This window comes from Miniopterus schreibersii (genome assembly GCF_964146895.1).
Source record: "Miniopterus schreibersii genome assembly, chromosome: 15".
NCBI classification, from domain to species: Eukaryota; Metazoa; Chordata; class Mammalia; order Chiroptera; family Miniopteridae; genus Miniopterus; species Miniopterus schreibersii.
This window is the reverse complement of record NC_138115.1, coordinates 35,702,459-35,717,637: the sequence shown is the minus strand read 5'-3', so window position 1 is coordinate 35,717,637 and position 15,179 is coordinate 35,702,459. Positions and strand designations below refer to the sequence as shown.

Below are 15,179 nucleotides of genomic sequence, written 5' to 3'. Positions count from 1 at the left end.
GTACACAGTTCAAAGATATAATTGTCAAGAATCTGAAGAAGGCCGCAGAGCATTAAAATCAAATGTGAAGCCCCACTGAACACATGGCCCCAAGTACAAAGTATATCGTGAAGCCATTTAGTGAGCATCCTGCACACTGTATGGCAATAAGGCAGCAAAAGGCAGGAATGGGCACACGTATCTCATATATTCATGTGCATGCTCCACTGTCTCATCAGATTTCACTTACAAGAGCAAAGATAAATTATTAAGCATTTCAAGATGGCAAGAGCAGAGCATTAGAGCAACTGCAGGGCCTTTTTGAGAACAGGTCACATGCCCATGAATCCAGCCCTGCTCTCACCTTCCACTTCATACCCACTAGCCTCGGGTAATTAAAAAACCTCTCCTCTCCTTTTTATTCTGCACCTATGAGCCACACTGCCCAGGTGTAGTAAACTGAAGACTAATGGAGGTAATCTGGTGGATGACACCAGAAAACAAGTTGTGTTGGCTGAAGAAGGATGTTCTAATCTCTTCCACTTAAACCAGGAAGGCCTAAGGTGAGGCTTAGACTAGGGTGAGGGTGTAATATCAGTTATCTTTTTTTAAATTTTACTTGGTATACAATTTTACATTGGTTATATTAGTTTCAGGAGTACGATACAGTGATTCAACACTTTTATACCTTACAATGTGATTACCCCACTAATTAAATGTTATCTTCTTAAAAAACAAAACAAAAACACAACTTCATAATAAATTGAATGCTTAAATTCAAAGCACTTGCTTAGGTTTCATTTATCCATTGCTTTATTGTCCCAGTGAGTATTTACCAACTTACTTCAAATTTCTAAACAGATGCTAAAGATTTAACTATGAACAGGTAGATACAGTTACTACCCGTATGCAACTCGTATGAACAGGTAGATACAGTTCTTGCTCGTATGCAACAGGCAATGAATGACAAGTCAGCGCCACAAGGTAGCCCAGGGGAGCACGGCACTAGGGAAGCACAAAGCAGGGTGCTAACGGAGCTTTGGGGACAGACGGGGCCTCGGGAAGAGTTTCCCTCCGCAGTGACACCTGCAGCATGCAAGAGTAAGCGGGGCTCGGGGGGAGGAAACCCTCTTCTTGACACACACAGCAGCGTGGGCAAAGGAAGCAAGAGACATGGCCAGGAAACGGAAGAAAATTCAGAAGAGGTGAAACCAGGAGCCACGGGGCTCTTGAAGGACCAAACACCGAGGAGTCCGAGAGTGCCGCGGGCGGCCGTGATTTAGGAGTTCCGTAGTCAGTCACGGTTGCTTTGTCAAAACGCCACTCTGAAGGGCCTGCGGGAGCGGAGGCCGCGGTCGGAGTGGGTGCCGGGGCAGCTCCGAGGGACTGGGGAGCAGGCGGACTGGGGCGCGGGGAACAGTGAGGTCCGGACGCGGGAAACACTGAGGAAGTGGAGTCGCCGGGCTGGGTGACCGACCGACGCGGAGGCCGAGGGGAGAAAGGGTGAGCGAGGCAGCGTCCCCCGACCCCCGGGCGGTATGGGTGGGTGCCGGTGCCACTTCCCGCGGGCAAACAGAAAGAACCTGGCGCTGGATACTTCAGGTACGTGCGACTTCCCCAATAACGTCCCGTTAACCCCCGACTTTCTCCCTGCTGTTGCTCCCTAAAAGCTGCCTCCGTGCAGCAGCTCGACTGCTTGGGCGGGCAACCGGCCAAGGGGATTCTTCTCGGCAGAGGGACCCCTAGAGCACAACCGCGAAGACGCGACACCGCGAAACTGAAGAAACAGGAAGCTGCGGACGCCCTAAACTACCCACCGCTCAAAGGGCCGGGAGCGGCTCCACCCCTGAAGCCAGCAACTCGGAGCCGAGACGCGCAGGCAGGCGGACCAGCCGGACGACCCGCTCCGCCCTCCCGGGGCTCGGGCCCGTGGGTGCCCGGATGTGGATGCTTGCCGACAGCGCGTCACGTAGGGACGCCCGGGGGCGGGGCTCTGCCTGCGTCAGTGGCTGCGCCGCCGCCTCACGTGACCGCCCCCCAGCCAGCCAATGGGTGAGCGCGGCTGCGAATTTCGAATGCGGCGGCGGCGGCCGGCGGGTGACGGGAGGCGGTGCGGGCGGTCCCGGGACGCGGGGCCCACTCCGCGCGACGGCTTCGCGGCGCCTTGGGATGTGAGGAGCGAGACGGCCGCGGCAGAAGAGGCGGCCAAGGTATCGTGGCGGACGTCCCTGGGGGAGGCGGGTCTCGCGGCCCTTCTCCGGCGACGCGCCCACCCCCGCCGCCGGGCTTTCTCGCGGCCCCTGCGGGAAAGAGGAGGCCGCAGGGTTTCCTGATGCGGATCAGAGGCGTCCTCACCCCTCTTCTCTTCCCTCGGGTCTCTCTGTCGTGCTGAGTTTAGGTGGCCAAAAACTGAGGCTGTGGGGTCGCACTAACGGGGTGTCTTTGTCTGCCCCGCCACCCGATCCTCGCTTCCCGAGGACCCCGTTTCCTCTTCTGTGAAATAAATGGGGACCCGAACCTCCTGCCTTGTAGAATTGTGTGAATTAAGTGATGTGCAAAAAAAGCACGTTCAGTGGTCAGAAGCCGGGCTCGACCTAAGGCGCACAACCTGGCAGCTGGTTTTTGTGCCACCCACGGCCCTTGCTCAGTCGATTACCCCGGAGAAGTCGCCCGTCCAGCGAACTACCTGGCGGGGGCCCCGCGGCGGGAACGACGGAGGGACTGTGACGCTGAGCAAATATTCCAGGTTCCCTTGAATCCAGATCCCGGGACCGACGCCCTTCGCGACTGTCTTCCGCGCGGTGACCTGTTTTCATTGGTTCTCTCCACCACACCCCCAGATTTTGTTGATTAAATTTAATAACGGGGGGGGGGGGTAGATAACACTTGGTTTTTAAAATACCTTAACTAAACTAACTTGATCGATTACTTACTCTGTATGGCTCTCAAACATCTCCAGTTCGAACTTCAAAAACTACACTGTGGCACGTTGTTCTGTACAACCCACATAACGTGTTTTAAAAATAGTTGTGCTTTCTCTGCTGGGAACTTCCCGGCGTGTGTTTTATTGATGTTGGCAGAAAGGAAATATTTAAGTGAGATCTACAATATCTATATTTAAGACTCCAGACGCTGCAGAGAGGAAAATAAGTAAGGCCTGGAGAAAAATCCTCAAGAAAATGTAAGTTTCAGGAATATATTTGACGAAGAGGAGATGAGGGTAGCCTTGTAATGAACATTGTATACATAGATTGTTGTAGGAAACAATTACTTTTTGCAACTTTAAGATCTGCAAAAGTGCAGTCTAAGGTAAAAGATGTTCATGAAAAGTAGTTTAACGTGCTTAGCAGCAAAATACCAAAGCCTGTCTGATCCGCCACATTTAAGTATACTTATGCATTAATATACTCAACAGCATATTCCACCGATGCCTGTTTTGATTTTAACTGTATTGTAAAACAATCATTATTTAATGTCTGATTTGCTGTGTTCACCAGGTACTAGGAGTTAGCAGGCCTGAGTTTTAGAATAACTGAGAAAATTGACCATTCCTGTGCCCCAGTTCCTGCTGCTTCCAGCTCTGTCATTGTTATAATAGCCTATTAAAATTGTATATAGTGCTGCATAGTTTAACTAAACCTCTGAAGATCACTTTGACTTTATTGAGAGTGTGTGCCTATCTAAAGTAATATTGGGTTACAAGAGTGTGGGAGAGAGAGAAGTAATCAAATTACCTAATCTGATAAGCAATGTAAAAACTGGAAAACAAAGCTCACGTGTATGATTGCTTCTGAACTAATGCTGTAATCCTAATAAACACTAAAAGTTGGTCATAAGCATTGCCTGTAGGAAACATAAATAGCAATAGCATCAAAATATAATATTAAGCATTTTCCATAGTGCTTACTATATGGTAAGCCCCCAATGAGTATTTGTTAAGTAAAAAATAAGCGGCATATTACAGTCTTTGGGTTGGAAGTCCATATTTATTAAACCTTCCCTATAAAGTACCTGAGGAGGATAATATGTCAGAAATATTAATGAGATTTAAGAGCTGCAGAATCGCCCGGCCTGGTGTGGCTCAGCGGTTGAGCATCGACCTAGGATCCAGGATATCAGGGTTCGATTCCTGGTCAGGGCACATGCCTGGGTTGCAGGCTAGGCAGCCGATCAATGACTCTCCCATTGATGTTTCTATCTCTCTCCCCCTCCTTCCTGCTCTCTGAAATCAATAAAGATATGTTTTTTAAAAAATAAAATAAAATCTGCAGTATCTAGTTTATTACCAAGTTAGCTATGTACTTTTAGCTAATTCTTCAATTACTAAGTCTCTATGTAATCATTCTTTATGAACAGCCTGTGTTTTCAAGCTTGTTTTACATTTGATATCTTTTAGAAAGATGAAATATTTTTTATTGTTTTAAATTCCTAGGCAGAAGATGGCCAAGGAAAGGAACCTCAAAAAGTCCTTTCAAGATAGTCTTGAAGACATAAAGAAACGAATGAAAGAGAAAAGGAATAAAAGCTTGGCAGAAATTGGCAAACGAAAGTCTTTTATAGTTGCACCTTGCCAAATAATCAGTAAGATTTTCATGTTGTCCTTTGCATCACTTTTTTAAGTTTAGATTTAATAACTAATAAAAAAAATTATACTCTTTTAGCCAACACTTCTACACTGCTAAGAAACTACCAAGACAACAACAAAATGTTAGTTTTAGCTTTGGAAAATGAAAAGGCCAAAGTGAGAGAAGCCCAAGACATCATCCTGCAGCTGAGAAAAGAATGTTACTACCTCACGTATCAGTTATATGCATTGAAAGAAAAATTTACTTCACAACAAACAGAAGAACCTGCACAGGTATTTTCATTATGAAGGCTGAATTTCTTAGGGAAAAAAAAAACAGTAAAGCTGTGTATTAGTAGTTCAGATCAATTATGCTCTTTAAAATTAATTTACTGATAACTGTTAATCGGTACTATAAATCTTAGCTTTTCTATATAGTTTTGCTGCATCCAGTGGGGTTTTATAAGAACTACCTTAATTTGGGGGTGGGAAGTATTTATGTGCTTTTAGAGAATCATGTTTACCTACTAGTTGGCTAAATAAGATTACACTTTAATTCCCAAACAAGAAATATCATGAGTATTTTTCTGTCCACGTTTTTTTATCTGACTCTGTTTGTGTCCAAGGTTATATAGAAGATCCAGCCAAAATATAACAGACATGGTTTAGAATATTTTTTGTGTCTCATTGCACGTTAATCCTGAGTAGAGCAATGATGAACCAGTTTCTTCTTCCTTTTCCCTAGAAGCCAGTGCCAGGGAAACTCATGGGGCAGAGAAAGAGAAAAGCCGCGTTGAGTGTCAGGTGTTAACAAACACTTCTCTGGTCGCCATTTGTTTGCTGTGCCAGTGAAACCGGTTGTGTTAGCAGGAGACCAGAGAAGAAAGCCAGACGATAGTGATTAGGGTAGGGATACGGACCTGAGAAAGGAATTAGTGTCATCTCTCTGCTGACAGGAGTCAGTGAAAGACTTCTTGCTTCCCTGCAACTAAAGCGATTCCGTATTTTTTTCTGTGTGTGTGTGTGTGTGTGTGTACACATACAGGGTGTCCCAAAAATGTATACACCCTTAACGGCTGATAGCTCAATTCTGAAAATGAAATGTATTTTAATAAACACTGCCTTTATAATTATTCAAAGTGTGTGTATACATTTATTGGGACACCCTGTATATACACACCCACACATACGTATTATATTCATGTACAGTGTAGCAGCAAATTTTCTCTGTAAAGATTAAATATGATTTTTTTACCTTTATGTGAGAGTTAGCTTATTTAATATAATTTTTTCCTTCAGAATTTAATCTTTCCTAATTTTTTTCTTTTTCTGTCAACTAGTGAAGAAGAAAACTCTTCCAGTGACATCTGAATCTTCCTTTTCCCAGTTTTTGCTAAAATCCCACAGAGGATAGTGTAAAATAAGTACCCCATGAGATAATCACAAAAACCCTAGGGGCAAAATCTGTTATTGCAGGCCTTGTGACATCTCATCGATCAGTGATTTCTGATTATATATTAAAACATTGTTAGTGGCTGGGCAAAAGTGTTCTCAGCATTTAAAACATCAGTTTGTTTTCTGCCATGTGCTTGTTGTATGTCACTCATTCTCAACCAATGTGTATCTCCCTCTGCTGAATCATTCTAGCTGTCATACAGATGTACCTTAGAATCTCTCACCTTCAGAGGTAAAGAAAATAACTGAAACCTCTCCTGGTCTCAACTCTATCTGCTTATTTCTCTGCTCTGGTTCACAGCAGAACTTTTTCCAAAGAGAACAAAGTGATCTTAGCCATATTTATTTATTTATTTATTTGGGAGGGAGGGAGAAAGAAACATTGATTTGTTCTTCATATTTCTGCCCTGGCTGGGTAGTTCAGTTGGTTAGAGCGTAATCCTAATATACCAAGGTTGCAGGTTCAATCCCCAGTCAGGGCACATATAAGAAACAACCAATAAATGCTTCCATTCACTTTTAAACTCTTATCTGGCCTTTATCCATGCCATTCTATTGTCACTATGTGTCAAGGTGACCAAAACCTCCATGTTGCCAAATTCTATGGTCACTTCTCTTTCTTCTTGACCTTGAAGTAATATACAACACAGGAGTTACACTTTGCTAGAAATAATTGATCTCGCTTTCTTACCATCATAGGCTCCTAGTTTTCTTTCTACCTTTCTGACTGTTCCATGTCAGCCTCTTGCTGGCTTCTTTTAAATGTCAATTGTCCTAGACCCATCTTACCCACTCCTATAGCTTTAAATACTGCCTGTCTACTTCCAAATTTATAGCTCAAGACCTACACACACAGTACAACTACTTGATATATCCACTTAAATATTTATAAAGGATCTCAAACATTTTGTACAAAACTCTTTTATTTCCCACTCCACCAATAATATTGTGTGCTTCTACCTCCCTCTGTAAGTCTTACCCATCTCAATAAAACACTTACCCTTTTGTTCAACTCAAAACCTTCCACCTGGCTTCACCTCCATAGCCACAGAATTCTAGTCCTAACTATATGTCTTGTTTCATTTAGTATGTTGACTTCCTATCTTCCTGGCCCATTTCAATCCATGTTTCACACAGTGGCCAGACTGATCTTTTTAAAACTTAGATCATTTTACTTCCCTGCGTAATATTTAAGTGCCTGCCCTTCACACTTAGACTAAAATCCAAACTCGTGGCTCTGAGAGCCCTACATTATCTGGCCTCTGCATGCACATCTACTTTTCTTCTTAGTGACTGTTTCCCAGCTACAATGGCCTTTCTTTTCCAAACACAGCAAGGTATTCCCTACATCATGACCTTTATATTTGCTGTTTCCACACCTTTCTCTATGCCCTGCTCTTTCACTGGCTGCTCCTTTACATTCTTCAGATGAAAGTCACCCTATCTAAAAGAGCCCTCTGCTTCAGTTACTCTATCACTTCACCGAGTATTTCCTTCATAGCACTTAACACCATCTGAAATCATTTCTATATCTGTCTTTTTAAAATTTTCTCTCCCTACACTAGAATGTAAGTTTTAAGAGGGTAGAACTAAAAAATTTTTTTAGCTACTGTAAACGAAGTTCCTAGAACAGTACCTGGCACACCATGATAAACTGTCAATAAGTGTTTATTTTTGAATAAATGAATGCTTTGTTATGAATATTTCTATTTTACTAGTGTTTTCTTTCTTTTAATACATTCACAGAACCATGAAGTAAGTTCCTCTGGAATGGACTCCAATAGTGACAACAACTCCGGGGATTTACTTGTAAAGGATTTACCGTTAGTATCAAATTCAATATTATGCTTATTAATATCAAAAGGATGTAATTCTGTGATCCATTTATGAAAGGAAATTTGCATCATAGACTCTTATATTTTGAGTCTGATGTTCTCTCTACCAAGAATATATTTAAGAAAATTTGATATGTTAAAATTCTGTTATATATAGCCAAACCAAATCTTTCTTATAGTTACTTTTTTGATGTCTACAAAAATAAGCAGCTTTTCTAGAATTTTTAAGTTATTACCTTCAGTTATATTTTTCTTATACCAAGTTTTTATTCTAAGAAGGTTTGATTTATAGGTTTAGTTTATTCAAATGATAGTATTTTGCTAGTATTACAGATAGTCTATTTTAGAAAAGAAATGTAATTAAACATATTTAACACCACTATCACATTGTCTTGCTGAACCAATTTATCCCTAAGTACACTCAGATCCCATATATCCTCTTGCCTTTCTCTTGGATCAGGTGTACTTTGTTTGCTTATGAATTATTGAGGTATAATTACATACAGTAAAATGCATAGATGATAATTATACAGTTCAATGAGTTTGACTAATGTGTAGTCAAACCAAAATCTCAAGATATAGAGCATGGCCATCACTCCAGCCTAGGGTTTCTCAGTCTTCATACTGTAGACATTTGGACCAGACCACTCTTTGTTGTAGAGAGCTGTCCTAAGCATTGTGGGGTATTTAGCAGCATCCTTGGCCTCTACTCACTAAATCCCAGTAGCACCCCTCTTCCCTAGTTATGAGAACCAAAAATGTCTACAGACATTGCCAAATATCCCTTAGGGAAGCATAATTGTCCTCAAGTAGGAACTATTGCCATAAGCTATTTCCTCATATCCCTTTTGAGTCTATGCCCCAGTCCTCACAGAGTTAATCATAATGTGATTTCTATCCCCATATTAATTTTAATAATTAATCCTAAAACAAACTTTAACATCTGGCAAAATATGTAATGGACAAAAAGGTAAGGTAATTGAGTCTCTGTAAGATTTCTAAAATTGTTATTAGTTTGTTACCATAACTCTGTTGCCTAAACCTGTATTTAAATTTTGATGACTAGAGGTGAAAATTCTCTACAGTCAATACAGAATAAAGTTATAATTAAAGTGAAATAGCCAGCAATAGTACTGGACCATAAAGAAAACTTCTTTTTTCATGCACCAAAAAGGAAGAAGACTTATAAAGAAAATGAACAGTGTTAACTTCAGAGCAGTCAGTAGTTAAGCATCATAAAAGCTGGTGCTACCAAAAAAAATCACAGCTCAGCTAATGATAAAGCAGGCTCCTAAAGAGTTGAGTAATCAAACCACATTTCTTTAATAAGTTGTATAAGTCAATTCTGTTTGGCTGTTTCTCCGGTTAAATGAAATTATGAGTTATGGCATGTTTTAAGGAGGAACTATCCAATTCAATACGTTAGTTATTCCAGTAAGAATTGAATGTCAGTTGTAACAAATCAGCCTCCATGTAATCAGTATAAATGTTTTTTGGTTTCCTTTGATGTAGAACACATGTACTGATATAGAATGGAATTATGAAATAATACTAAGGAAAATTTAATATTTTAATTTTAAGAAAATCTTAAATTATTTTAATTACATAATTGTTAAATTTCTATTTTTCAATGGTATTTTCTAAGGCAAGCTCCTCTTCAAGATGCTCATCCTTCAGAACAAGGAGAATCATTCCAAATGGAAGGTAATTCAAGTAAAAATCTGAAATTACGACTAAGGGCAAGAAGAGGTCTCTGAGAATAAGTAACATAATTAAATTTCCCCAGTTTTCCTTTTTAAGTTTTTAAATCTCACCTGGTATTCTTCTGCTCAAAGCATGTCTGTTTATTTTACACAGAATAGTAAGAATTTTAAAATACATCCATTTATTTTGCCACATCTTTAATTAGAAACCTTGGCTGTAACTATGGCTGCAATTTACTGAGTCCGACAGCATGTTAAGCTCTGTGTTAGGCATTTTATACATATTGTCTCACTTAACCCTCACAACAACCTTGCAATATAGGTACATTCAGTCTGTTTTATATAGACTCAGATGGTAAGAGTTAAGGTTTACACTCAAAGCTGATCTCCAAAGCCATGCCCTTCTTTCTACTTTTAAATCAGTGTGTCCCTTTTCTCAAATGTCAATCCTCTACTGAACTAAGCTTTGAAGAAGGGAAAGCATTTGAATAATTAGCTCCAAATTTCCCCACTTCTCTTTAAAATACAGATTATATTTCCTACCTGAAAGGCTTTCCAATTATCCCAGTTTTTCTCATTTTTCAAAGAACAACTTAGCTCCCACTTTCTTAGTGTATTTGTCCTACTTTGGAATATGAGGTTCTTTTCCTCTCAATCCTATACACATATAGATACATGGAAACTACTAAGTATTCTTTAAATGAGGGGCACATAAAATTCCAAGTTAGAATATTTTTGAAGGCTATGTAAGATTCTTCCACAGGTGAGATAAAAGCTATCAACTGATTGTTGCCAAATAAATGGATGGTAATATTAAGTTCCCTAGATTTTTATTTACTTATAGTACATGTGGGGAAACTGCAAAATGACTTTTCATTTATTCCATTTTTAACTTTGAATTCTAAGGTTCCTGAAATTAAAATTTCCATAAAGTAAAACTGTTTTTCTCACTTATTTTTTAAATGCTCAGAGCAAATACCTACTATTCCTCAAGACAGACTGGGATTTGATTTGGATTCAGATGAAGATAAGTCTATTGATAATATCTTACCTAGAACTGTATCTCTCCGTCGCAATTTAAAGAGACATTTTAACAGTCTATGCGAATTCAACACCTTGGATAATTTTGAAATCGGTCCTCTGTCAAAGCAGCCTTCTGGATTGGAAACAGTTAGATGTGTAGACCCACTAGTAAACGTGCACATATCTGAAAATGTAGAGCAAAATGTTTGTCAATGGAACAAAGATCAAGTTAACTTATCACCAAAGCTGATTCACCCAGGAAGATCTAAAACAAAAGAAAACATTTTAGGGTATAAATCTGAGCAAACTAAAAATAAGCATACAGATGCACAAGGAAGGAGAAAAGGAGAGAAAAGAAAAGCTAACCGGAGAAAGTCAAAATCTGTATCTAAGTACAAAGGGAGCAAAAGTAAAACTAAAAAACCTGTTTCCCAAAAAAAGTTGAATGATTTTATCACTTCCAATGATGCTTACAATTTTAATTTGGAAGAAGGTGTTCATCCTACTCCTTTCCGACAAAAAGTGAACAATGATTCTAAGAGAGAGGAAAACAGCAGTGTATCGGAAGAGAGCAGCTCTGAGTCAAGCAGTTCAGAAGATGATTCTGATGACCTCTATTTGCCCACTTGCAAGCCCAGCCCAGGTCTCGCCAGCCAGTCAGATACGAGCCCAGTCACCAGGCCTCGATCTAAAAGGATACTAAGATGTAGGGATGAAAAAGAAATGGAGAATTCTCAGCCAACAGAAACTCCTACCAGTAAGTGATCTACTTGTTTTCCTGCATTTTTAATGTTTATAATAATTGATCGCTCCTGATGCTTATATACTATACTTTACCATCTGTTTCTCTGGGGGAGGTTAGAGACTTGCCATCTGTCTCTTTGGGAGAAGTAACAGTCTGATTAAATAGTGAGGGACCGGGGGTGGAAATCACAGTAGTGTTGCCCTGAACTGCTTTAAGCTAATTTAGATCCTCTTTAGGAACAAATATGGGGGAGGGAGAAGAGGGCAAAGGGGGATAGATGGTGATCAAAGGAGACTTGCCTTTGGGTGGTGAGCACACAATACAATATACAGATGATGTATTACAGAATTGTGCACCTGAAACCTATATAAATTTATTCACCAATATCACCCCAATAAATTCAATAAAAAATTTTTAAAAATTAAAAGAACAAATACTTCTTGTTGTGGAAGAAGCATTTTTACTTTCAGTAAATGAAGCATTCCAAGGCGAGGAAAAAACTCTTTTGTAGATTCAGGTTGAATTAAAATATCTTTTATACACTCACTTGAAACAACCCTTGAAAATGAGATCAAACTTAAATCCAATGACCTGTCATTTTAATGGCTTTGCTTTATATTTGACTTGACAGGAACCATGATTTTAAATAATTTTCCAGTTACAGAACATGGCCTAATAAGACCAAAAAACTCTTTCCTCAGTTGATGGGCTGAGTCGTCTCTTGTAAGATATTTGTAAGACATCTAAAAACTGTGGCTTAGAAGATCTTGCTTAGTGAGATCAAAAGTCAGCATGATTTAAAGGCTGAGGATCTAGCCTGCATCTGCCCACAAAGATTCTTATCTGGGAATTTTAGTTTTGTAAAAATAACACATCCAGTCAGGTTGTATCCTCACATTTTTGTCATGCTATTTCATTTAATCCTAAGAACAACTGTAGTGAAGGTATCATCATGCTTGTTTTGTTTACAAGGAAACAGAAGCCGAAAAAGTTCAATGGCTTTCCAAGGCCAATCAGTTAGGTGATGGCATGCAAATATCTTTTTAAAACATATCCTGTAATGATGTTAGAGTAAATCAAGATTGGCAAGATGTTGATAATTATTGAAGCTGGGTGACTGGGTTCATTATACTGTTGTCTCCATCTTTGTGTACATTTGGAAATTTCCAGAAGTTTTTAAAAGGAAAAAAGTACATTCTAAATAGTGTTATTTGGGGTGCGGTCCCTGGATCTTCAGTATCAGCATTACTTGGAAATTTCTTAAAATTGCAGAATCTCAGGTTGTAACCTGTACTCTTAAATCAGAATCTGCATCTTTTTAACAAGTTCCCTGGGGGATTTGTGTATACATTAAGCTTTCCAGAATATAACAACTGATCTGATGTTACTGCTTGACTGTATTTTCCAAACTGAAAAATAGAATAATTAGTATAGTACAATATCCTTATGTGGGGACAAAAAAGAATATTTGAAACCCAGATTACCCTGGATTACAGGGTTGCTACATATAAAGTCATTTTACAGTTACAATGTAATTTTTCTTGGGGAATGATTTGCTCTTTAAAGCTATCTGAAGAGATTGTTCATCTTGCCGTGTCCTTAATTTCTAGCTGGGTATCTGTGTCCCAATATAGATGTAGTTCCAAAGTAGAAAAATTTGGATACTTTTATGATACGAAAAACTTTGGGTAACTCTTTAACCTACTAGCTTTACTAGAGGAAACCCTGTTTCTCCTGGTTTACACAGAGGCTATGATTTATTAGAGTTCTCATTTAATAAGTAGAATGAGTTTAAGTGGCTTTATAAAACTATAGGAATCCACGTGATGATAAGCTTTGGCGTTGAAAGAGATAGAGGCCTTGATTCTAAAGAGCAAGGTGTGACTAAAATGAAATTGCAGTTTAAACAAATTCATTATGCCCAAGGCACTCTAGAAGAATTTAATTTTTTTATTTTCAAGATTTTTTTTTTTTTAATCCTTGACTGAAGATATTGTTCCAATTGCTTTTTTCAGAGAGTGGAAGGGGGGGAGAGAAAGACATTGATGTGAGGGAGACACATCAATTGGTTGCCTCCCACACGCGCCCCAACTGGGGCCAGGGATCAAGCCTGCAACCAAGGTACATGACCTTGGCCAGGATCGAACCCACGACCGTACAGTTTGTGGGCCAACACTAACCACTGAGCGAAACCAGCTAGGGTTAATTTTCAAGAATTTTAACTTTTAGTAAACTATTGTATCAGTTCTTCACATCTACACTACTTAATATTTCAATGTCATCTGGGATGAAAAGCTGATGAACAGGTTAAAAAATCTGTATTATGAAATGCTGCATTTTGTATACATTTAGGATGTGTAATTGCATACAATTTTATTTCCTGTGGGGGGGGTTTGTGTTTTGGGGTTTTTTTGGACCCATATTCAGTAAACGTTGTTTTTGTAGGTGTAGTACCTGAAGCTCACCAGTCACCTTATGTTAGCCTGAAGGATATCACCAATGTCCCCTTGTATGCTGAAGTGAAACTGAGAAAACTTTCTCTTTCTCCAAAGAATAGAGAAAGCCCGGCAGTGTCCCTGCCTAAGCGTAGGTGCACAGTCAGTGTGAACTACAAGGAGCCCACCCTCGCTTCGTAAGTATTTAATGTGTGGGAACTCACTTTTAATGATACATTTGGAGGGGTTATGGAGCTTTGTTCAAGGGTGAGTCTTATTTGAAATACAAAATTTTGATAAACCTAAGTGGGAATACTAACACTGGCATATTTTATAATAACTTTATCCTGAGGAGTAAGTTAGTATTGGGGCAATAAAGAGCTCTTTTTACCTTTATAGGAAACTAAGAAGAGGAGACCCTTTTACAGATTTGTGTTTCTTGAATTCGCCTGTTTTCAAGCAAAAAAAGGATTCCAGACGCAGTTCTAAAAAAAAAAAAGTATGAAGCAAATACAATGAAGCATTTATTGGATACAGTTTATATTCACCCCACATCCCCTCCTATTGCTCCAAGAGAGAATCTATAAGATAGCACACAAGTGGGTTGAACTACTGCCACAGAGTAATCTCTTGAATGGACTCTAGATCATGAACATTTCTTAAAATCTATACTTAAGATGTGATCTTTTTTCTTAAACCTTTAATAAGATTTGGTTTATTTCTTCTTTTAAATATAATTAACTGGGCTTAAGCACTATTATAGTTAGATTTCTTATACTGCCTAAAACCCGTAATTTTAGTCAAAATTATACCAACATTTTGGGAATTAATGATTATTCAAATAAGATGTTTTAATTATAACCTTCTGGCCCTTTTACTTTTCCCTTTAGTGGGGAATACTAGAATGATTTTTGTAAACAGGCTGAGGTTCTTTTGAAACTCCTTATATGATATTTGAATTAATTCTTGACATTCACAGTAGGGTATGCCCTATTGTTTGTGCCTCCTTTATACCATTGCTGTATTTAATTTTTCAGATAAAATGTGCATGACTAGAAAATTGATGGTGGCTTAGGCTAAGGGACTAGGTAAGCAACTATGAACCCCAAGCTAAGCTCTGGGTGTATATTGTTCAAAGTGATCGCTCAGCAAAATCACAAATTATTATCTCATGGGCTTTCAGGATAGTTATTTATTCAGTCAAAAACTCAAATATTAAATTTATGAATGCCAAGGATTTTTTCATATTTTTCATCAACCAATGAGAGGGAATTAGTTCAGTTCTGAAAGTTGAAGCCACTGCTCGTAATACACCTCTTTAAACTTTAAAGCACTGTAGATTACCGATTTTTAAAGAGCAATAAAATTTGTATACTATAGTGCTTGTGTTTTTCATCTGTTCTTTAAATATCAGAGTATGTATATGGTCATCGTACTTTC

The 15,179-nt window shown here is 39.2% G+C and overlaps 2 protein-coding genes across 4 annotated transcripts in view; one reads left to right on the top strand and one right to left on the bottom strand.

Moving 5' to 3' along the window:
• LOC308567966 (uncharacterized protein) overlaps nt 1-1,872 on the bottom strand; it is a 433,265-nt gene extending 431,393 nt beyond the window's left edge. Inside the window, exon 1 of the transcript XR_014000419.1 lies at nt 1,797-1,872. The gene's annotated coding sequence lies outside the window, so the exon portion shown is untranslated. The remainder of the gene's footprint in view (nt 1-1,796) is intronic.
• Nucleotides 1,873-2,007: 135 nt separating this feature from the next.
• Nucleotides 2,008-14,457, top strand: SGO1 (shugoshin 1). 3 transcript variants are annotated; one of them, XM_081160211.1, is made up of 8 exons: nt 2,008-2,031; nt 4,412-4,560; nt 4,641-4,837; nt 7,745-7,821; nt 9,479-9,537; nt 10,507-11,316; nt 13,750-13,936; nt 14,139-14,457. In XM_081160211.1, the coding sequence occupies exons 2-8, from the start codon at nt 4,419-4,421 to the stop codon at nt 14,242-14,244; spliced, it is 1,578 nt and encodes a 525-aa protein (XP_081016337.1). In that variant the 5' UTR covers nt 2,008-2,031; nt 4,412-4,418; the 3' UTR covers nt 14,245-14,457. The 3 variants fall into 3 exon arrangements, with proteins under 3 accessions (XP_081016337.1, XP_081016336.1, XP_081016335.1); XM_081160210.1 differs by having other exon boundaries at nt 2,030-2,189; XM_081160209.1 differs by lacking the exon at nt 2,008-2,031 and adding an exon at nt 3,112-3,160.
• The last annotated feature ends 722 nt before the right edge of the window (nt 14,458-15,179 follow it).